Source organism: Humulus lupulus, chromosome 7, assembly GCF_963169125.1.
Source record: "Humulus lupulus chromosome 7, drHumLupu1.1, whole genome shotgun sequence".
NCBI lineage: Eukaryota > Viridiplantae > Streptophyta > Magnoliopsida > Rosales > Cannabaceae > Humulus > Humulus lupulus.
Genome location: NC_084799.1, coordinates 126,749,429 through 126,769,773, shown reverse-complemented (window position 1 = coordinate 126,769,773; position 20,345 = coordinate 126,749,429). Strand labels below are relative to the sequence as shown.

The window sequence follows — 20,345 nt, the reverse complement described above, 5'->3', positions numbered from 1 at the left end:
AGTCCTTGATGGGTTCAGCACTTCAACTGGGCTTTTTATTAATGTTAGTAAGTCTCAAATCTTTTTTGGAGGGGTTGATGCCAGGGAGAAAAGGGGGATCATTAAGGATATTGGTTTGGCTGAAGGTTGTTTCCTTTTAAAGTATTTAGGGGTTCCTTTAAGACCAACTAAATGGAAAGCTGAAGATTGTGGGATTATCATTAAAAAAATCAGATTGAGACTTAATACTTGGGGAAGTAGGCACTTGTCTTTTGTTGGCAGAGTTCAATTAATTCATTCAGTATTACTTGGTCTTCATAATTATTGGATGAGCATTTTCATCCTTCCTCAAAGTGTTTCTAAAGAGGTTGAGGAACTTTGTAGAGGTTTCCTTTGGGGATTGAACGGGAACAGAAGCAGAATCCATGTGGCCTCTTGGGAGAAAGTGTGCCTTCCCAAACCGTATGGTGGTCTCGGGTTTAAAGAAGGGTCCAAATGGAATCAAGCTATTCTAGCTAAATACATTTGGGCTATCTCTGAGAAAAGAGATCTTCTGTGGGTTAAGTGGGTGAATAATGTCTATCTCAAGGGGGTATCTATTTGGTCTTACGATTTAAAAGCGGACACAAGCTGGTATTGGCGCAAACTTTGTAGATTGAGACTTAAGTTCCCCATTTCTGAGATATTGAAGGCAGGTAGCTCGGGCAAGTTTTGTTCTGCTGTATTGTATAATAGTTTTCTTCCACATACACAAGTTAGCTATCATAGGGCCATTTGGAGTAGTCTCAACTCACCTAAGCATCGTTTTATGCTTTGGCAAGTGGTGAACTCTCATCTGTTAACAAAAGACAACATGGGTAAATTTCACATTGTCTTAGATTCTTTACTTTGCCCTGTTTGTGGAGACAAACCTGAATCCCATCATCATTTATTTTTTGATTGTTGCCTATCACGAAGAGTTGTGGAGCTTGTGTTTCAGTGGCTGGGTTTCAGGGGTTGGCCGTTGGATTTTGCTGGCTGGTTATCGTGGTTATCTCTGAAAGCATCTGGTATGGTGAGGCGTGTGAGTATAGCAATTTTGGCCGCAACTTGCTACAGAATTTGGCTGAATAGGAACATATGTGTTTTTGAAGGTTTCTCTAAATCAGATTATTTGATTGCTTTAGATGTAAAGACTATAGTGACTTATAGGTTGTTCATTGTTAACAAAAGAAAATTGTCTAGACAAGTTAGAGACTTTATACATAGATTAAAATGTAATTAGTTCTTTTGTTTTTGGTTTTGAGGAGCTTTCTGTTGCTTCTTCTGTTGTGTTTGTATTGAGTTGAGGGTGTATTTTGCTGGTTGATTAATGAAATTTTTCTTCTTGATAAAAAAAAGTGTTATTGTAATAGATATTATAACACATTTTTCGTATTATTTTAATATTTAGATAAGTTTAAATTCTCATTATATATTTATTTATATAACACTAATTTATTCTATTATATTTTTATTTTTTATTTATATAATTAAAATTAGCTTTCTAATATATACTAGAACCATCAAATAAACTTGATTTTCAAATAACAAAAAGTAAAAAGCATTCAACATTGTATTAACAATCAACAAATTAGTTTAAAACATTCACCACTGTCATCAAATTATATTATAGCTCGCAGGAGACAAAGACCCAAAAACTTAAACCAATAAATCTTAAATCACATGGTAAAAAACATTATCGCATTTTCGCATATAAAGTGCATTCTAATGACCAAATATCAGCTCTCTCATCGATATCTGCATTACTTGGACAATCCCACAACTCAGGAGCTCGAAAAGGTGCTGAACAATGCTCAGATGCCCATTCCTACACAGCAAGCAATGAGTCCACCATCAATACAAGTACGGAATATTTAATGAAAGATGAAATATATGTCCATTCCTCCATTACTTTGGCATATTCTAACAATAGAAACTTTTAAGTTGTACAAATTAAAAATTCAAACATTTTTTAATTTGATAAGGTTTTTAAATGAGGCTATCCAAATAGTAACTAAAAATGCAAAAACTTGATAGAAAACCTCAAAACATGAACACATGTCAAGTCTTCACAAATATGCCATTAATTAAAAAAATTCAATATTTTTTTATCTCTTAAGACTATGAAAAAATAAACTCGGACCTCATACAAATACCAAAGCATTGGATGAATGTCATTCATAGTAGAGTAACTGATGCATTGCATGTGTGTGTGTTCGACTGGGGGAACAAAAAAAAAACACCTGCAATTGTAGTGCCTCAGAACGAGATTGAATTTGCCTCCTTGCAGGCAGAGCACTGCCAAAATCCATCAATATGGCTAGTGGTGGTTGTCCTTTCCCATGAGTTATGAGGACATTACTAGGCTTGACATCATTATGAGCATATGGTGGATCTAAATTGTGCATGTGCTCGAGTCCTGCACAAAGCTGTTAAACATAATTTCACGTTCAACTATTTTACTATAAGTACACATCATTGTATCATATAGACGAGGAACTGAAACACAGGTGATAACATAACTCAATTTAAAAAGTGTAAAGAAACATATCTATCTACCTGTCTAAATATATGAAGAACATCGGTGGTTGAGAATAACTCCTTTTTAGCTTTCATAGTGTTAGCATTGTCCAACAATGTTCCATCCAAATGAACTGGAAACAACAAATATGCTTCATGCTTCCAAGATCCTTCTTGTGTAGGCTGCCAACAGAAATATCTTAATGAATTATTCTAGATCAATTTCAGAATTTCTTTTTACAGTTCCAACAGTGTTTAAAATACCTCTTTTAATCAAACATTCTGAAGTTAAAAATTGATATTGCTACTATAACCCACCAGATAATTGTTGCTAAAAAAAATTAGCATCTAATTCATTACATACAGAAAGAAATATCTAGAATGCAGCCACAAAAAACTGGTGCATACAGGGTGGCATGCTTTACTAGACTATATGCAATAGAGACAAGAAATCAAGGACCCAGATAAGCAAAGAATTTTTTCCAGCTCGTCCTCTACATTAACCAATATGTAAATTAGAATGACCAGCATAAACTACCATTAAACAATCAAAACTCCAAACTACAAACTTTGATTACTTATTTCAAATAAAAATACTCACACAAATGATAGATTACTTATAATATAATCCACAAATCATTTTATTTTGGCCCTGGAGTCTTTTACTTTAAACTACTTAAATAGTTACAGAAATTTGAGCTTAACAATTCTGCCTTTTCTCTTTTAACTTTTAAAGTCATTCGTGACTTTGGTAGATAAATTAGGCAAGGTATCTTACAATCATAACAGTGGTCAATTACTGAATAAGGCAAAATATACAACAATGTTGATATGTACCATGCATAGCAAGATGCATGACAAAGAATAAAACAATCTCCATGAGCCAAAAGGACCCATGTGCCCATTGAAACAAAAAGATTAAGAGCCAACAAAATTTTAAGTTTCATGATCTCAGGACAATAATCTTGCACTTTGATTGGCATGGCCAGTTATTGTGAAAATAGTATTGCAAAACTGAAAAACAGGAACTCAGTATTTGGTGGTGAAATTTTCATCTCAGAAAATAATCTTGCACTTTAATTGGTGTCGCTACTAGCTTATGTGATGGAAGCTAACAAGTTTTCATACATCTAATAGAAGAATACTAATATCATATAACCTGGAGTCATAAGCATGTACATCAAAAACAAAGTTGACACCTATGAACCATTCAAATGTGTTCTCATGTATATCAAAATAATACAAAACTAAACAAAATCATTCTAAAAAATTGAAGTTTCAACAAAAAGGCAAAAAATCCAAATGTGTACCTCATTTAAAGAGGAAGAACTAGATGAAATTGCAACCTCTGAATCTGGTAGCAGTAACACAAAAGAGAGTTCTTGCAAACTCCTTTAGATGCAAAAATATAGAAACGTATGAGCTCACAAAAGAAAGGTGGAGATGGAGAGAATTTGAAAAGAAACAAACTATTTAATACCTCAGAGTCCACAACAAACCATCATAACTGTGCCCCATACTTGCATCATTCGTAATTCTGCAACACATTTCAATTTTTTAAGTGAACAATCATTTTCTATTTAAAGCATTCATAAACAAGCATGCAGAAGATGCATTTTAAAAAAACTCATGTCATCAAAGAAACTATATACCCTAACAAACATGCAAATAGAATGTTTAAAAAACAGCATCCTGTTATCATTTTTATTTTATTATTCTAAGCAAGGAACGTACAAAAACATCAGTATAGGAAGTATTTTCCTATACAAGCCTACATCAAAAAACAACTAAAACAATATAAGCTGATTATGCATTTTAATATGAAAGGCATCTGAAAAACAGTTGCATAGTTATGAAATTCTAATAGAAAATTAGCATAGCAAACACATAGACAGAAAGGAACAAACTAAGGGTGATATAGGACCAAAGGAGAAAATAGGATAGATAACAAGAGATGAATCCATAGAGAGAAATAGAACAACAGATAGAAAAGATGTAGAGAGAACAACATTAGAGAGAAATCTCATTGATTTATAATTTTATAGACAAATTTGACTATATAAAGTATGAAGTCACTTGTGCACAAAATTATCAACACAGTGAAGAATCACATCAGAAGAATAATAGTTCAGATACATTCAGCAAAGGGATAACTATTTACTATGTTTGACTTGACACAAAGAACTACCTTTCAAAGCTTGCAATGATACCCTTAAACCAGTAGATGAAGAGATTTTTACTCATGCGCCTTTTGTAGTTGTGAGTGAGACAACAAAAAGCAGCATTCCTGTAGAATAGTCCCGGTAGTATTATGACAGGGAATCATAAGGTTGAAAATATTGGTGTCCATAGATAAACTATATTTTGACTGATAAAGTTTTACACTCAGAAAAATATCAGAACCTTGGAAAATTAAGATATTTCAACAGAAATATCGTCGATAATATCGATTTTTTCATCCTTGATACTAACCAATTATTTTTTTTAAATCACCACTTTCCTCACATAGTCTAGCTGCTGAACTCTGTTTTAAAAAAAAAATCTCCAGACTAGTATGTCCAGAAATGTTACTCCATCCCCTACTTACATTCGTACATTACCAAGTTTTTCATGAACTTCTTTCTACCTTTTCCACACATCAAAAACCCTGCTAATACATTAATTCCTGCAGTCCACTCTGAACATATGAAGCAAAAATACTTCCAAACCTATAAAGAGTAGAGCCTCGTTTCAGTAGATGAGCATCAATATAGACAAGACAATGATAACTGTTCTAACCAAAGCGTCCTGTGTCACACTAAGAAGCCTAACCTCCTAATCCAAAGTTAACAAAAATTTGTTACAGCTCATCTAAAACTGGTAACCAGGGTGGTTATTTATATATTTAGTTTCCCTTAATATATTTTACAGTGTTCACATCACACAACTCATAAACTATTAGACTCCTAAATTCTGATACAATATACACATAGGAACTTAGTTGTAACCTGTCAGATATGAAATTAATCAAGCAGAAATTATTATTATCATCCTAAACTAGCTAATAGCTTACTAAACAAAATTAAAAGACAAGCACCAAATCATGATTGAAAATCACAAAAGTTTACAAATGTAATTATATGTTTAAATGAATGTTACAAGTTTCATCACCTACTCTGTGTGGTTTGAACATGAAGTATGGTAGTATTAGTATATAAAACATGTTAACTACTGATCTTACAAAAGAATGGTAAGTCCGAAAGCATCCAACCTGAAGAATCAACCATCATATCATTGGTTATAATTTCAAACATGTCCTGTTGAACTTTCACTACTTTACCAGCAAGATATCCATTTCCCTCACCCTTGAAACATTTAATACCATAAGTTAGTAAGGTTTGGACTCAGACTACGGACTCCTTACTCTAAAAAATCAAGGAGAAGCCAGAAATATGCAGGCTTACCAGAAGTTCAAGCAACTCAACAAATTTATCTCGCAAATTTGGAAGCTCAATCATTCTAAAGTCCTCAAGAAAACTTGATCTTTTAAGGCTTTATTCAACTTCATTTATTATTTCAGATATGACCCTAGAATGCAACACAAGGATCATCATAGAAGCATAAACAATAAGTGAGAAGCCAACATTTGAATGTTCTATCAGGCAAAGAAATAGGAAATAATGTATCTACATGGTAAGAATGACATAATTTAAATATTCAAATATGTATGCATACAAAACAACATAAAGTATATAAAAATGCCAAAACTTACATTATGCTTTTATCTATGACCATAATTAGAGATTTTGGAGGTGGAATGTGATAATCTCAACTTTATTGACACAAATATATAATGCAAAAAACTTAGAGGGCCTTCTTTGTGGCTACAAATGACAACTATATAACCACATTGAGTGAAAAGTTAGGTTTAAGCACCTTACTTAAACTAAAGGTCCTTTTGACTCTTACTGGTACCAATGACCCATTTCTCTAAACTTCACTTTATCCCAAAATAAAAAAATCTAATAACCATAAGCTTTATAAATCTTTTTAAAAAAAGAAAGGAAAACAAGCCTAATTTTCAGAAAATATTAATGGTATTATAAAACACCATAAGAAAATATTATTCCTCCCTAACATAGTAGCGTTGTGTAAACCATCATTTCCTATTTTTTATTATCTTCTATTTTCACACTCAACTCCTTGTACCATTAGTTTCTAGTTTCTAGTTTCAGTGTTCAAAGAATATATTACACTGTGAACACTTAGAACAAAGTAATAGTCATTCCACGTGATTATTCTATTCAACAGAAACCAAACAGCCAAACACAAGTTCAACAAAAATTAAGCCATACACACGCAACTTTGAGTTAAAAAATCAATCAATCAAATTTAACTGAAGAAAAGGATCTTTTTAAGCTTCTAAATGGTTACAAATGAAAAACAAACATACAATTTCCATTTCCTGTATCTTAATTCTTAAACAAGACTGAAAGGGATACACACACACATATATATACACACACACATATATATACACACACCCTCTTCCTTAAGAAAAATCAACAAATAAAAAGGAAGAATCGAATAAACTCAATATGAAACACACAGTGACCACATGAAAGAACTATTGCCTGTAGAACTACCATATGTGATCATTACAATATGCATGTGCATCAAAACCCGTATAAAGAGGCATCACAATCAATAGAAAATCTAACCAGACCAAATATCATGCTCATCAAAGGGAAAATATAAAAGATGCTGAAATGGAAATCAAGTCAGTGCTTACCCAGCAAAAACAGAAGAAAAAAAAAACACAGTTATTATACCTCTATTCAACTGGTGAAAGATCTCTGTTACAACTTCAATTTGCAGCTAGTTGTATGGGAATCCTGGGAACAATTCAGATTGAGCCAAATAAGCAAATCATTAAATTACAAAAAATAGAAAGCCATAATTTAAAAGAAAAACAAGAAATGAAATACTTTTATTTATTCAAGAGAGTAATTAGCTCATAGAGGGAAAACTGCCAAGACTAGAGGGAAAAAAAATTGTTGTGGCTGTGTAAATATATATGATCTATTAACTACTTGAAAGTCCTACTCATTTAATAAGCAAGAGTTTTCAAATACCTATGCTTTCTAGTTTAGTTAAGCTTAAACATGAGAACTTTTGGTAATTAAAATATATCTGTTGTAATAGATTAATATACAGTTCTAGCTATGGAAACATCAGAGTTTCCTCCCATAAGTATGTGCTAATTCAGCTACATAAGTTGTAAAGCATTCTAATCTATACATACCCATGTAATTCTATGTGTATATATATATATGATCCACATACTAAGTAATGATGGCTCTATTGCCTAGTAATACAAGTTTTATTTCCCCTGTTTTGGAAATACTTTGCACATCTCATCAATCTTTAAACTTTCCTAGTTTTGCTATCTCTGTAATGACTAAAAGGAAAGCAAAGCTCTTAAAAAATATCCCTCAGAATATGAGCCATGAAAATGGCTACTACTAGTTCTATAAAGCTATAATCAAAATCAAATCATGCATTGGCATGATGACACTACTAGAATCAGAGTCAAATTATACATTGGTATGATTTAAGTTATGAGACTCAAATATCAAGAGTGTTGGTGATCAAATTCAGTGTTAACTATAAAAAAAAAATAAAAAAATGTTCAACCCAAATCTCCAAAATGATTTATCATTTCAAATAATTAGTTACCAACTATAACATTGATATTAACCAAAAGGGTATCCAAAATATGTGATTCCATAAAATATCAAAACAGTGAATAAAATTTTCCTCTCATTTTAGACACATCTCTCAACAACCAAACTGTAGAAAGAAAGTTTTATGTTTAAAAGGAGCAACATATTAATTCAGTTGTGATTGACAACAATAAGTCGTGATTTGAAAGAAAAAAAATATATCTACATCTTCGTTAATGAGACTCAAAGAAGACAAACAACAACAAAAATATAACCTAATTTAAATCAAACACAATGATCTAAGTTAAATTCTTATATATATTTGCTTGTTTGTTCTTCAGCTCATGATTGTTCTTGGAGGATCATTTGCCTTTATCATAGGGACAACTATAAGTTGGAGATCATTAGCTCTAACTTGTAAATAGTTATTACAATTACATATTTTATTTCTTTTCCTATATCACTATATATGTGTATGTTATGTGATTGAACTAAAATTTTCAAAGAAACATACAAGAATTTAAGGGACTCACTTTTGAGTTTTTTTATTTTTTTATCTGAAGGACTTGTTCCATGCATTGTCTTACTGGTTGGTCTACATTTTTTTCCTGAGTCCCCTAGATGGCTGGTATGAATTGGATCAAAACTAAGCTTAGAGAACATAGAAACTTTGAAAATTTCGACAACCCCTAAATTATACAAGCAAACAGAGCAAACTAACCCAAACAAATTGACATGGAGCCTAAAATCAATTAAAAATAAAGAGCCAAACCTTTAGTACAGTTATCAATTAAACATAGAACAGATACCTTGACTAGAGCCCTGCAGATGCCAGTGGTCCCACGACTGGTAGAGAAGAACAGTTATCAATCAATATTCTTTGCCCACCATTAGTTTGTCTCAACAATAGTGAGGGGATAAATCATGAAAATCAGAAAAGTTACAGATTGTGATTCATGAGTAACGAGATTCTGGTCTCCCAATTACTTGACTTCAGTAACGAGATTCTAGTGAATTAAAACATATAGCATTAAAACATATGTCAAGCATCTGATCTAGTGAATCACACTTGGAAGTGTCTCAGACACAAAACAAACTTGATGGATCAATGAGCTGAATATAACAAGAAACTCTCGTTATTATGTAAATTTCTTTATTACATTGTAATAAAAAGAAGCCCAAGAAAATACCACGACCTAGGTATAAAGTAAACATGAAAACTTACAAATTCAAAGCTAATTTTCTTCCCTAGAATTTGCAGTTTGTGGTTTTCCATAAGATCACAATCGAAACTTGTCACCACAAAGTAATTTTATAACTTAAGCCATATCATCAAAACCTTGCCAAGTCAAGTTCTCAAAGTGGTGATGCACGTCAAATACATTTATATTAATCACAAAAACTTCAGAAACAATAGAGGAACTAACGATATATTTAAAGAGAAGAGACTTATTTTTGAGAACCCAAATCATATCAACATTAATCTGTGTACAAATTCACCAAATAAAATAATGAACATAGGAGATATAACATATATCAAAAATGCTCTGACCCAAGTGACCTAAGTTGCCAATATTTGTGGGTACAAAATTCTGACAGCTCAAATGAAAAAGGGTTCAAGCCAAGTGACCTAAGTTTCCAATTCTAATCAAAACCCCATTTATGTCTTACACAAAAAAACCATTGAAAAAAACCTCAATGGTGGCATCCCTCTTTCAATTGTTTTCTTTTAATCCAAACAAACAAAAACCCATTATCCATGTTTTGTTTTAGATGTTAGGAAATGAAATAAATATGCTCAGTTAGTTGCAGAGGAAAACAAACGAAATTACCAACATGAATAAACGCGAAGCAAAGTAAGATCTAAAACCAGAAAAAGAAAATATACTTACCGGGATCGAGATTGATGCAGTCATGCACGCTACCGACGAGAAGGGAGCAAAAAGTGAAGCAGTAATAGCCTCGCCTGTCCACAAGGAGTGACCGAGAGATAGAGAAAGACGAGAGAGAGAGAGAGAGAGAGAGAGAGAGGGAGAGAGGAGATTTGAGGGATGGAAGGAAGAGAAGAAACGGAGAAGCCAAAGACAGAGTCGAATGATTGGAAACGCCGAAGAGCCGAACGCACCTTAGACGAAGATGGGAGTCAATCTCAGACGGAGTGGAACAATGTAATTAAAAAAGAATCAGGAAAAAAGTATAACTTTTACGCGGGCTCCCAAAATTATATCGCCATTTTTTCTTTTACTTTGCCACACACACGTATATATAAGTACCATAATACTTTTTCAACAGTATTATATTTATCTGTTATGAAAAATGTTATTTGGTGTAGTGGCCGCAGAGAAGAGAAGAGCTAACGGTGGCATATTCTTTCCTGATCCGGCTAATTTTAGGGACACTCGGATGGAGACAGGTTTCTTTCTCTCTGATAAGTGCAAATTTTAATCATATATTTTTAATTTCTTTAGGCTTAGAAATTGTTAGATTTTAGTTATTTTCATGATTTTAATTTTGTTTTTGGTATTTTGTGATTTTTGGGCTTTAAATAATTTTAGTAGTTGAAAACTATATTTATTAATATAAAAATAAATTGAGTTTGAATTAATATTTTTATGAATTAAATTTAATATATTTTTAAATTGGAAATATTTAATTTATTTGGTTTTATAGGAAAATGTGTATTTTTATGAATAAAATAAAAGAGTTGAAATCTGAACATGGATTTGAGCCAAAGCTAGAGCTAAAATTTCATGAGCGATTTTAACATTGTTGTATTCATATTTTGGAAACTATATCAAAGATTAAATTTGTAGATATTTTTCGTAGATTTTCTTATCATGTTGAATCACTCAATTCTGAGTTATATCGAGAGAGATATGACAAAAATACGATTAGCTTACACGGGAAAAAATCAGTTTCTTAAGAAATACGAAAATAACAAATTCAAACTCCAATTTTACAACAACTCAGCTGATATTTATACTCCAAATTTAAAAATTGGAGATATCACATCAATATTGAAAGTAAATTAATTATATCTATTAGTTTAAATTTAAGTTTTAGAATAGAAATTTTAAATTTTATTCCTATTGGTTTTAGTTAGTATGAGACTAGTTAGAGAGACATTCTTTTCTACACTATTTCTCTTAGTAAATTTTATGCTTTTTATTTAATTATGTATAGTTAAGTTTCTATTTAGGTTAAGGACGATTTCGAAACCCTACACATGATTTCTTGATTTCAATGATATTATTATTTCTTCTATACCTTTATATTGAATTGTTTATATTCTTTTGTGATTAATTTTATGAACAATGTAAAATCTTGGTTAGACAGTCACTTATTAGGGTTTTGCATTATTCTATTATCATTTTAGGATTTCTATTCACTTAATAGTTTAAGATTCTAAGTAGAGTGATAAATTACAATTAAGTATTGTGAATGGTATTTTAATTGTGATGAAGTTCATAAACTAAGTTAAATGAATTGCATGCTTAATGAATTTGTTGCCTAGATTAACTTGTTTCCATTGAATGTAATGATTTTCCTGAGTTAAATAGATTGCATTCTTAATGAGTTTATTTCTTGGTAAATAGAATAAATTAATGAGTGCTTAACAATAATTAATTGTGATAGGAAACTGAAATAATTGACTGCTTAAGTATTATCTGCGGGGTTAATAGATCAATTGGATTAGGGAATAATAATATTCATTGTAAATCTTGAATGAATGTTGAAGTTGGAGAATTAACTCTTAACTGTTCCAAAAAATTGTTTTTATCAGTTTGCTTATTTTGCTATTTTATTGTTCTACATTGTGTTTTTTGTCTTCTTTTAAACTTTACGATCCCCTTTTCATTATTGTTACTATTTTTGAATAATAGTCATTGTGGGTTCGACCTGTATCTACTGTTATGCTAAGTAATTGGTAATATTGAAAATAAAATCTTTAGTAAATTTGATATGGCATAGGACACATCAAATTTTTGGCGCTGTTGCCGGGGATTATTTTATTTAATTTGTTATTCATTTATTTTTTCTTTTTACTAACTTGGTCTTTAGTTGTGGTTGATGTTTTCAGGGCTTGCATGGTGTGACAATCAGAATCCTGTGATCCGTGAGGGGAAAGACCGGGTAAAGCTGTGCAATCCCACACCGCCTGGGGTAGGTCAAGTGTGATTATTCTAAGACTGTGTAGGTATGGGACTACACAGTTGAAGATGGCTTAAATGGATTGATGGGTACTACCTATGCCAACAAGATGCATCTTCTTTTCAGTAGCCCATCACTTGAGAACTCCAAAGTTAAGCGTGCTTGACCTGGAGTAATCTCAAGATGGGTAACCTCCTGGGAAGTTTTCCCAGGAAGCGTGCGAGTGAGGAAAAAACACGATGGAAAGACTCGTGTTGGTTTGTAGGGCCAGTCGTCATTCCAGGAAGCAATCATAGTGACGTGGGGTGGTACAAATAGTATCAGATCCTTGACCCAGGCGAAAGTGTGGTTGACGGGGACGTCGAGCCCATAAGGGGGGGGGGGTGATTGTGACAGTCAGAATCCCGTGATCCGTGAGGGAAAAGACTGGGTAAAGTTGTGCAATCCTACACTGCCTGGGGTAGGTCAAGTGTGATGATTCTAAGACTGTGTAGGTATGGGACTACAAAGTTGAAGAAGACTTAAATGGATTGATGAGTACTACCTATGCCAACAAGATGCATCTTCTTTTAGGTAGCCCATCACTTGAGAACTCCAAAGTTAAGTGTGCTTGACCTGGAGTAATATCAAGATGGGTAACCTCCTGGGAAGTTTTCCCAGGAAGCGTGCGAGTAAGGACAAAGCACGCTAGAAAGACTCGTGTTGGTTTGTAGGGCCAGTCGTCATTCTAGGAAGCAGTCATAGTGACGTGGGGCGTGAGGATTCTTCTTTGAAAGACAACAACAATGATCAAAAGCCTAGGCCTCCATTTGTGCATTATGATCTCTGACTTTTAACCATTTTTAACCATGGTTTTAAAGTCTAGAAGCTCAAGGCAGCCACAAGTCTCTCATGCTCACTTAGTAAGCTTGCATGCAACCTTGATCATCAAGGAGGTAACCCTCTAGTTTCAAAATGTCCATTTATTCCCTTGTTTCATTCTTTTTCGTCGGTTATGACCTGACTTAGTGATGTTTGGGGAGAGGTGTGAAGGTATTAAATGATAGATTTAAGGCCCAAAACCTAGGAGGAACACACACATCCAAAACCTAGAGCAACTATAAGGTAAAACTCTAGTGAACTTTGGTTTATGTTTTGTACATGTTTAGGAAATTTGTTTTGTATTAATGTGTCATGTATCATGTTCTTCATTTGAACTGTAATATTGTGTTTGTGATGTATGATTTATGTATACATGGTGGTAGAGTTTGTTGATAGCTTGGAATCCAAAGTTCCACTAAGTTGTATGATGTTATGCTTGCTGCCAAACTTTTTGACTTGACTTCCAAAGGGTCAACAACTGTCATAACGACTTATTTCATAAAAAACACTCCATAAATCAATTTTATAAGAAGATTACATGATTTTAGGCCTTCTAAACACTCAAAAATATTTTTTATGTAGGAGTTATGCATGTTATGTGAAACTTGTACTAATCTGAAAAAATATTGGCAAACGGGATTCACAAATTTTGGGCAGTGTGTTGAGTGGGTAAATCAAAGTATTTTAGAATGAAATTTTGTAGAAAATGTTTATGTAGCGCACCAATTTTTATTATTTATTTAATTTTGTGCTTTGTTTTATTTAATTGTTAAGTGTTTTGTTATATATTAATTTAATTTGTAGAATAAATAAGTGTTGGTTGAATGCACCAAGGTATATGGTAGGTAGTGATACACCCTAGTAATTAAGTATGTGCATGTGCGTGGTTGCATGTGCACTTGCATTGAATTTTCTACACACATTTTGTTTCTTTTTATTTGAATTATTTTATTTAATTAAAAGATTTAAAAAAAATAATAGAAAGGGAAAGAAGAGTGTGGGCTTGTGAAGCATAGTGGGAAAGCAAAGGAATTTTTTTCCTATTTTATGTGGAAAATTGATGATGCAAATTGATGATGGCTAGATAAATTGATATTTTTCTTCTTTTAGTTTAATTGAAAAATCCATTTATTTAATAAATTATAATAAACAAAATTAATGGAAAATTAGAAAGAGGAAACTTACCTATTCCCATTAGGCTAGTTTTCTCTAGGTTTAGATAAAAAGGGAAAAGAAAGAAAATAGAGAGCATTATGCTCTTTGTGCCATCGACCTAGTGAGAGAATGCGAGAGAGTGGGCAACTTAGAGAGAGAAAGAGAAGAAGGAGGAGAAAGAGAAGAGGAAAAAGGTTCAAACCTAGGGTATGTCTCTTGTACTTGTGGTTTCTAGACTCTCTTCTTTTGATTCTTGTCTTTTGACAATTGTTTTTGTTGTTGTTGGTTTTCTTCTTTTCTTTATGTGAGTTTTGAAACCCTAGGCTTGAACAAGGGGTGGTTATAGTTTTGGGTGTTGGTCACTTTTGTGTTCTTGATTCTACAATCAAGAGAGGTAATAAATCTTTAGCCCTAATGTTATTATGTTTTCTTCGGTTATATGGATTGATGGATTATATATATTTTTTATTTTGATGCATGAAGGATTTGACCCAGGCGTGTGACTTGGGTATTCATTGTGTTTTGGTTTATGGAAATATTATATTGTTGGTCATGGAGAGAAACCTTGTTATGATTTTTGTTTTATTTGTATGAAGACTTGATGCTATGTTTTGTTGGTTTAAAAATTCTATGCAAAAAACATGAAGGGATTTGTTTGTTTTGGCTAGGGAGTTTCAGCCTAGGGGTGATGCCTAAGCATGTTTAGTTTTACAATTTATTTTAATGCCAATGTACTCTTAGAGACATGATAGGTTTGTAAGATTTTAAATGGGTTCCTTTAAAAATATTAATAGATTCATGCTAGGGCTTAAGTGTTGTCTTGATCTATTTCATGGTAATGTAATTCTTCCCAATATTTTGTAAACATGTAAAAGAAACACATGAAATATGGATGAAGAGGCTTCGGCCATAGGTGTGATGCATGATGAGATTGTTTTATTTTTGTGTCACCCATAGATATTAAGAACATGCTAGGTTAATTGGATAAATGAAAGGATTTTCCTTAAATATTTATAAATTGATGTATTGGTGATACATGCATATTCATATTTGAGTTTTGAAAGCATGAGTTTGGAATTTATGATGAATATTGCTTGCTGATTTTGTGTATAAATGATATGAAATATGATGAAAATAATGATTTGCATGCATAAATGTTTTTGCAAGTGCTATGGTGATTTTATGAGATTAAAATGGGTATTTTAATTTACATTAAAATGATATTTTTTTCTCAAATAAATACCTACAGTTTTTTTATATATATTTTATAAGGAAAATATGAGCTTTGATTCCAAGATGGTGATTTTTTAGGGTTTTATTGCTTACTGGAATTTTTGGTAAAAATTATGAAAATGTCTTTTAAATGAAAGAAAGTTTGTATGTTTGTTGAAATAATATAACACTCTAAACTATGTATATATTAAAATGGTATTTTAAATGTAACATTGAATGTTTACATTTTAATACGTATGATTTTCTTTATTTTAAATTAAGAAAAATATTGATTTTAGATTCACTTGTGATTTTTAGACAAAATAAATGGTGGCTGAAAGTTTAGTTTAATAAATTAAAAATAATAATTTTGGCTATCACATATAAGTTTGTACTACATAAATTAAGCCTTAAATAATACAAGCAAAATTATATTTTTTTCTCACACTTAAAATTATATTTTTCTCACATTGAATCTTAAAATTTTATTAATTTAAATAAAGTATTATTTTCTAAAGGAAACATGATATTTATAAGTACTTTAGATAATTTCAAGTTTTTGTTATTTTCTATGCAAATTTAAAAATAATAAATGGAATTATTATATTTTTGAAAATAGCTAAATAAATTATTTTATTAAATAAAAATAATGTCTTAAGAGGTTTAATTAACTTAGGGATTTTAAAAGAAATAAATAATGGTAAGAAATTATATTGCTAAATCTTTATTTTTGAAAATGTTAGAAACAAGCGAGTAGAGATTGTTGTTTTTAACATCGTTTCTTAACAACGTTCCCACATATGCATGTTTGGTTGCTGGTTTTAGGAATTATAGGCTTAAATCCAAGTTTGCTTGCTGGTTTGGGGTATGAACTTGAGGTTAGGCTCGAGGAGAAATGCTAGAAAAAGTGGGAATTTTTGGGTTTGGGGCCTCGAGTCGCGGCCCTGTTCGCCAAGCGGTTTGGATGCCTTTGTTCGCCAAGCGGGCCGCGACCCAAGAGGGTGCAAGTCACAGCCCGTGCTCTCCAGCAGGGAGGGCGGGTCAATGTCTTAGGGGCAGGCCACGACCCTTATGGGCAAGTCGCAGCCCTAATTGGGAAATTAAGGGCAGCCAAGGTTTTAGGCTCGGGGAGGTTCGGGGAATCAAACCTAAGCGCTCGGGATGAATTCTACTACCCGGGTTAGTAGAATTCGATGTCTCGGAGGCTAGAATTTGTTCCCTAAACATTTATTTGGATTAGTACTTGATAGTTATCCATTGTTGTTTGTGACTAGGATTATCGTTAACACTCAAGACTGAGGATCGTGCTCGGACTGCACTTTCTTTATCTCTCGGGATTCGAGGTAAGAAAACTACACCCATGTGGTTGTCATTGGGATTGAGATTCCCTATAATTGAATATATGCATTATGTGGGTTATATATCTGTTATGTGGAATATGAAAGTATGACCTGAGGGTTCCGGGCCTAATGATACGCGTATTGGACGCAGCTCGGCCAATGTGAGCCGGGGTTAGCTAAATAATCAGATTACTCGGCCTAAGCGAGCCGGGCTCAGCTAAATAAATAGAGGGCTCGACCTAAGGGTGCCGACACCTGAACAATTGTATTACTGTTTGAGATGTTTGCTTGAGAATATATGTTTACCATTGTTTAGCTTAATGCTTGTACTCTGTTGAAAAATTGAACTAGTTGGATTAAGGTTAATTAAATGCTACTGTTGCTATATGTGTTTGTTGTTTATGATTTTCTTGTTGGGCCTTGGCTCATGGGTGCTATGTGAGGCAAAGGGAAATTGGACCAACCATGAGTTGGAGAGCTCTGGGGGAGGAGTGTACATCGTTAGCTGCTCGACCGCCACGGCCTAGGGAAAGTTACAAGTATAGAGCTCTAAATTATATTTTGCAATTGTACTAGCTTATGCTGTATCAACTTTTGGGAGTTTTATTTGCGACTTATACCCTGTTTTTTGGATCCCATGTACCAAACATTTGTTTTAATGAAAATTAACCGTTTATGATCAAAATATTTTGACCCTAACCTATTAGTTTAATTTAGAATCACATTTATGTTCAAACGACTTGATTAGCAAGTCTTGCACTATTTCAAAATACACAGTGTAATGGTCTTGGTTACACAGGGAATTATAGCTTAGTATCATAGCAGTCTAGGTTTAGGGGTTCTTGAAGACTGGTTGGCCATGTACACTCGCCACTAAAGACAAGCTCGACTCAGGGTTTGGTAACTATATATATGTGATTACATGCTTAAATGTTTAAATGAAATATAAATTCTTTGTTGAATGATTAATAGGGAGCACGAGATACTGATAAGGCCTGGCCCTTGACTGCTATGTGATTATGATGAGGCATGCTTATTAGCATTGCTACTGTATGTGAATGGATATTTAAATGCTTGTTTGCATCCTGATTGCATATTGTTGGTTGATTTTCAATGATGGACCATGGAAAGAATGTTATTCTGTCGTCATTGCCTGACTGTCGAATCATTGATTGCAGATAAACTTGGATAGTTATGTGTCGAAGGCGATCAATACGACTAGTCGACATAGGGGTCGAGGCTAGAGATGATGAGCAGGGCCAGAACCCTCCGTCAGTCCTTGAGAACTGGTAGAAGATACTTGTTGATATGCAAGCTAGGCTATAGAGTCAGGAAGAGCATATTCGCCTTTTGAGACAGCAGGCACCATCAGGGAGTACTGCACCTATTGTGCCACCTGCTGTGGCAAAAGGTGTACAACCACTTGAGGTTGGGAATAGGTGGGAGCCACTTTATGAACGATTCAGGAGATAGCATCCTCCAGTCTTTGAGGGAGGTCCAAATCTATTGAAGGCCGAACAGTGGATGAGTATGTTCACCTCCATCTTGGATTTCACGAGGGTGGAAGGCAATGACAGGGTGGCATGTGCCACCTATATGCTTAGAGAGGATTCCCGTATTTGGTGGGAGGTGGCATCATAGACTCAGGACATTTCTGCTATGAGCTGGGATGGGTTCAGAGACCTGTTCAACTAGAAATATTATAACATTGTCATAAGGCAGCGAAGGTGAATGAGTTTATTGGGTTGGTGCAGGGCAGCGTGACAGTTACTGTGTATGCCCTGAAGTTTGAAAAGCTAGCGAAGTTCGCACCAGATTTAGTGCCTACTGATGTAGCTAGGCAGGATAGGCATATTCGAGGGCTTAATGCTATGATAGCTCGAGATGTTAGGATCACATCAGTACCTAGGGGAATGACTTATGCCCAAGCAGTTGAGAAGGATCTTACTGCTGAAGAGGCAGAGAATAAGATCTGGAGGGAGAACGCTGTGAGACAGGATGGTCGCAGAGCAGCACCTCTGTAACGCCCTGGATAGCCAAGACCGCTACACTGTGTGTTTATAAAGTGCCAGACTCGCTAATCAAGTCATTAAAGTAAAAACGTGTTACTCAGATAGTAGAGGTACTAGGGTTAAAAGCATTTTTGTCTCAAAAGATACATTTTCAATACTAAACATTGTTTATGTACATGGGATCCCAAAAATGATAGTTTAGAAGCCTTTTACAAAAGTTACAAAGTTTAAATACATTAGCAGCCATGCTAAGGCAAAATGAGCGGTTAGGTGATCTCTGTCCTGACACACTCCTCGATCATGGTGATCGAACGGCTGGTTATGTACATTTCACCTCGGAGATCTCCACCTCAGGCTTGGTCCAACTTGCCCTTGCCTTTACCTGCACCACGTAGCACCCGTGAGCCAAGGCCCAGCAAGAACATACATCAATAATAGAGCATGCACATTTAGCTGTCAGGTCAATCTCACATATGTCATCTCATAAACTTCAAGCATAGCAACAATCAAGTATTTCATATACAAAGCATATCAGTAATCAAGTATTTCATTTACAAAGCATATCAGCTCATATAACACAATGCACAGATGATAACCAGAGTTAGCGCTCACAAGCTGCTCCCTTTGTTATCCTTTCATTTCTGGCTCCCAGTGGCCAATTCGCGTCCCATGCGCTAAATTCATGAACGGTACCCTTAGACCGCTTATACGTGTCCCTTGGCATAATACCAACGATGACACAAAACAATTCTCGGGAGCACTTAGTCCCTTCACAATCATACATTCGGGTGCAGTGTTCTTACCTTTCAATTCACTAGTTTTCGATGTCACGACACCTTGAGCACGATCCCACTCGAGCCCTAGCGCTTACCTAAACACAATCATGGTCAAAGTCAACATCAATCCTCAAGTTCAAAACCTAGCCCCGGGGCTAATCCCGAGCCCCCGGGATGTCCTAGTTCCACCAAACAAGGTGGTGGAACCAAACCCCAAACCTTAGGTCAAAAACCCTTGCAAAATACCCCAAAATCCCCTTCAGAAGGCAGGGTAGCGCTACAGCGCTCTTGGAAGGGCGCTATAGCGCTACAGACAGAACCAAAACCCTTCCAGCATATGGGCCTAGCGCTACAGCGCCCAAAGGCTAGCGCTGTAGCGCTAGTCACAGGCAGCCCAACACCAGAATTTCCTTTGTGCGATTTCTCTCGAGCCAACCTCAACCAAACCTCTTCCAACTCTTACCCAAACCTAAAAACAACCTCATGACCACACTCCACTCATCCCAAGCACCCTAAACCTCCAAACTCCAAGCACATGCAATCACAAACTCAAAATTCACCATAGCCACCTCCAAACTTCAGAACCTAACATAAACCAGCTGAACATCAGAA

General features: G+C 34.2%; 1 protein-coding gene across 17 annotated transcripts; it reads right to left on the bottom strand.

The window, feature by feature from the left end:
- Positions 1–1,545: 1,545 nt before the first annotated feature.
- LOC133788610 (uncharacterized) lies at positions 1,546–10,514 on the bottom strand. 17 transcript variants are annotated; one of them, XM_062226148.1, is made up of 13 exons: positions 10,118–10,514; positions 9,170–9,232; positions 9,035–9,071; positions 7,332–7,394; positions 5,964–6,087; positions 5,771–5,864; positions 5,108–5,228; positions 4,709–4,807; positions 4,001–4,057; positions 3,831–3,912; positions 2,560–2,703; positions 2,244–2,429; positions 1,546–1,828 (listed from the first exon to the last, which is right to left on the bottom strand). In XM_062226148.1, coding segments are annotated over exons 7-13 (702 nt in total). In that variant the 5' UTR covers positions 5,110–5,228; positions 5,771–5,864; positions 5,964–6,087; positions 7,332–7,394; positions 9,035–9,071; positions 9,170–9,232; positions 10,118–10,514; the 3' UTR covers positions 1,546–1,696. The 17 variants fall into 17 exon arrangements, with proteins under 17 accessions (XP_062082132.1, XP_062082131.1, XP_062082130.1 ...); XM_062226147.1 differs by having other exon boundaries at positions 9,035–9,232; XM_062226146.1 differs by lacking the exon at positions 9,170–9,232.
- Between the last annotated feature and the right edge of the window lie 9,831 nt (positions 10,515–20,345).

Bases quoted from the DNA above. Each gene is read 5' to 3' on its own strand.
- LOC133788610 (XM_062226147.1), bottom strand. The intron at 3,913-4,000 runs GTATTAAATAGT...TTGCATCTAAAG, and splicing joins GGTTTGTTGTGGACTCTGAG to GAGTTTGCAAGAACTCTCTT. The intron at 2,430-2,559 runs GTAGATAGATAT...TATGTTTAACAG, and splicing joins TTCTTCATATATTTAGACAG to CTTTGTGCAGGACTCGAGCA.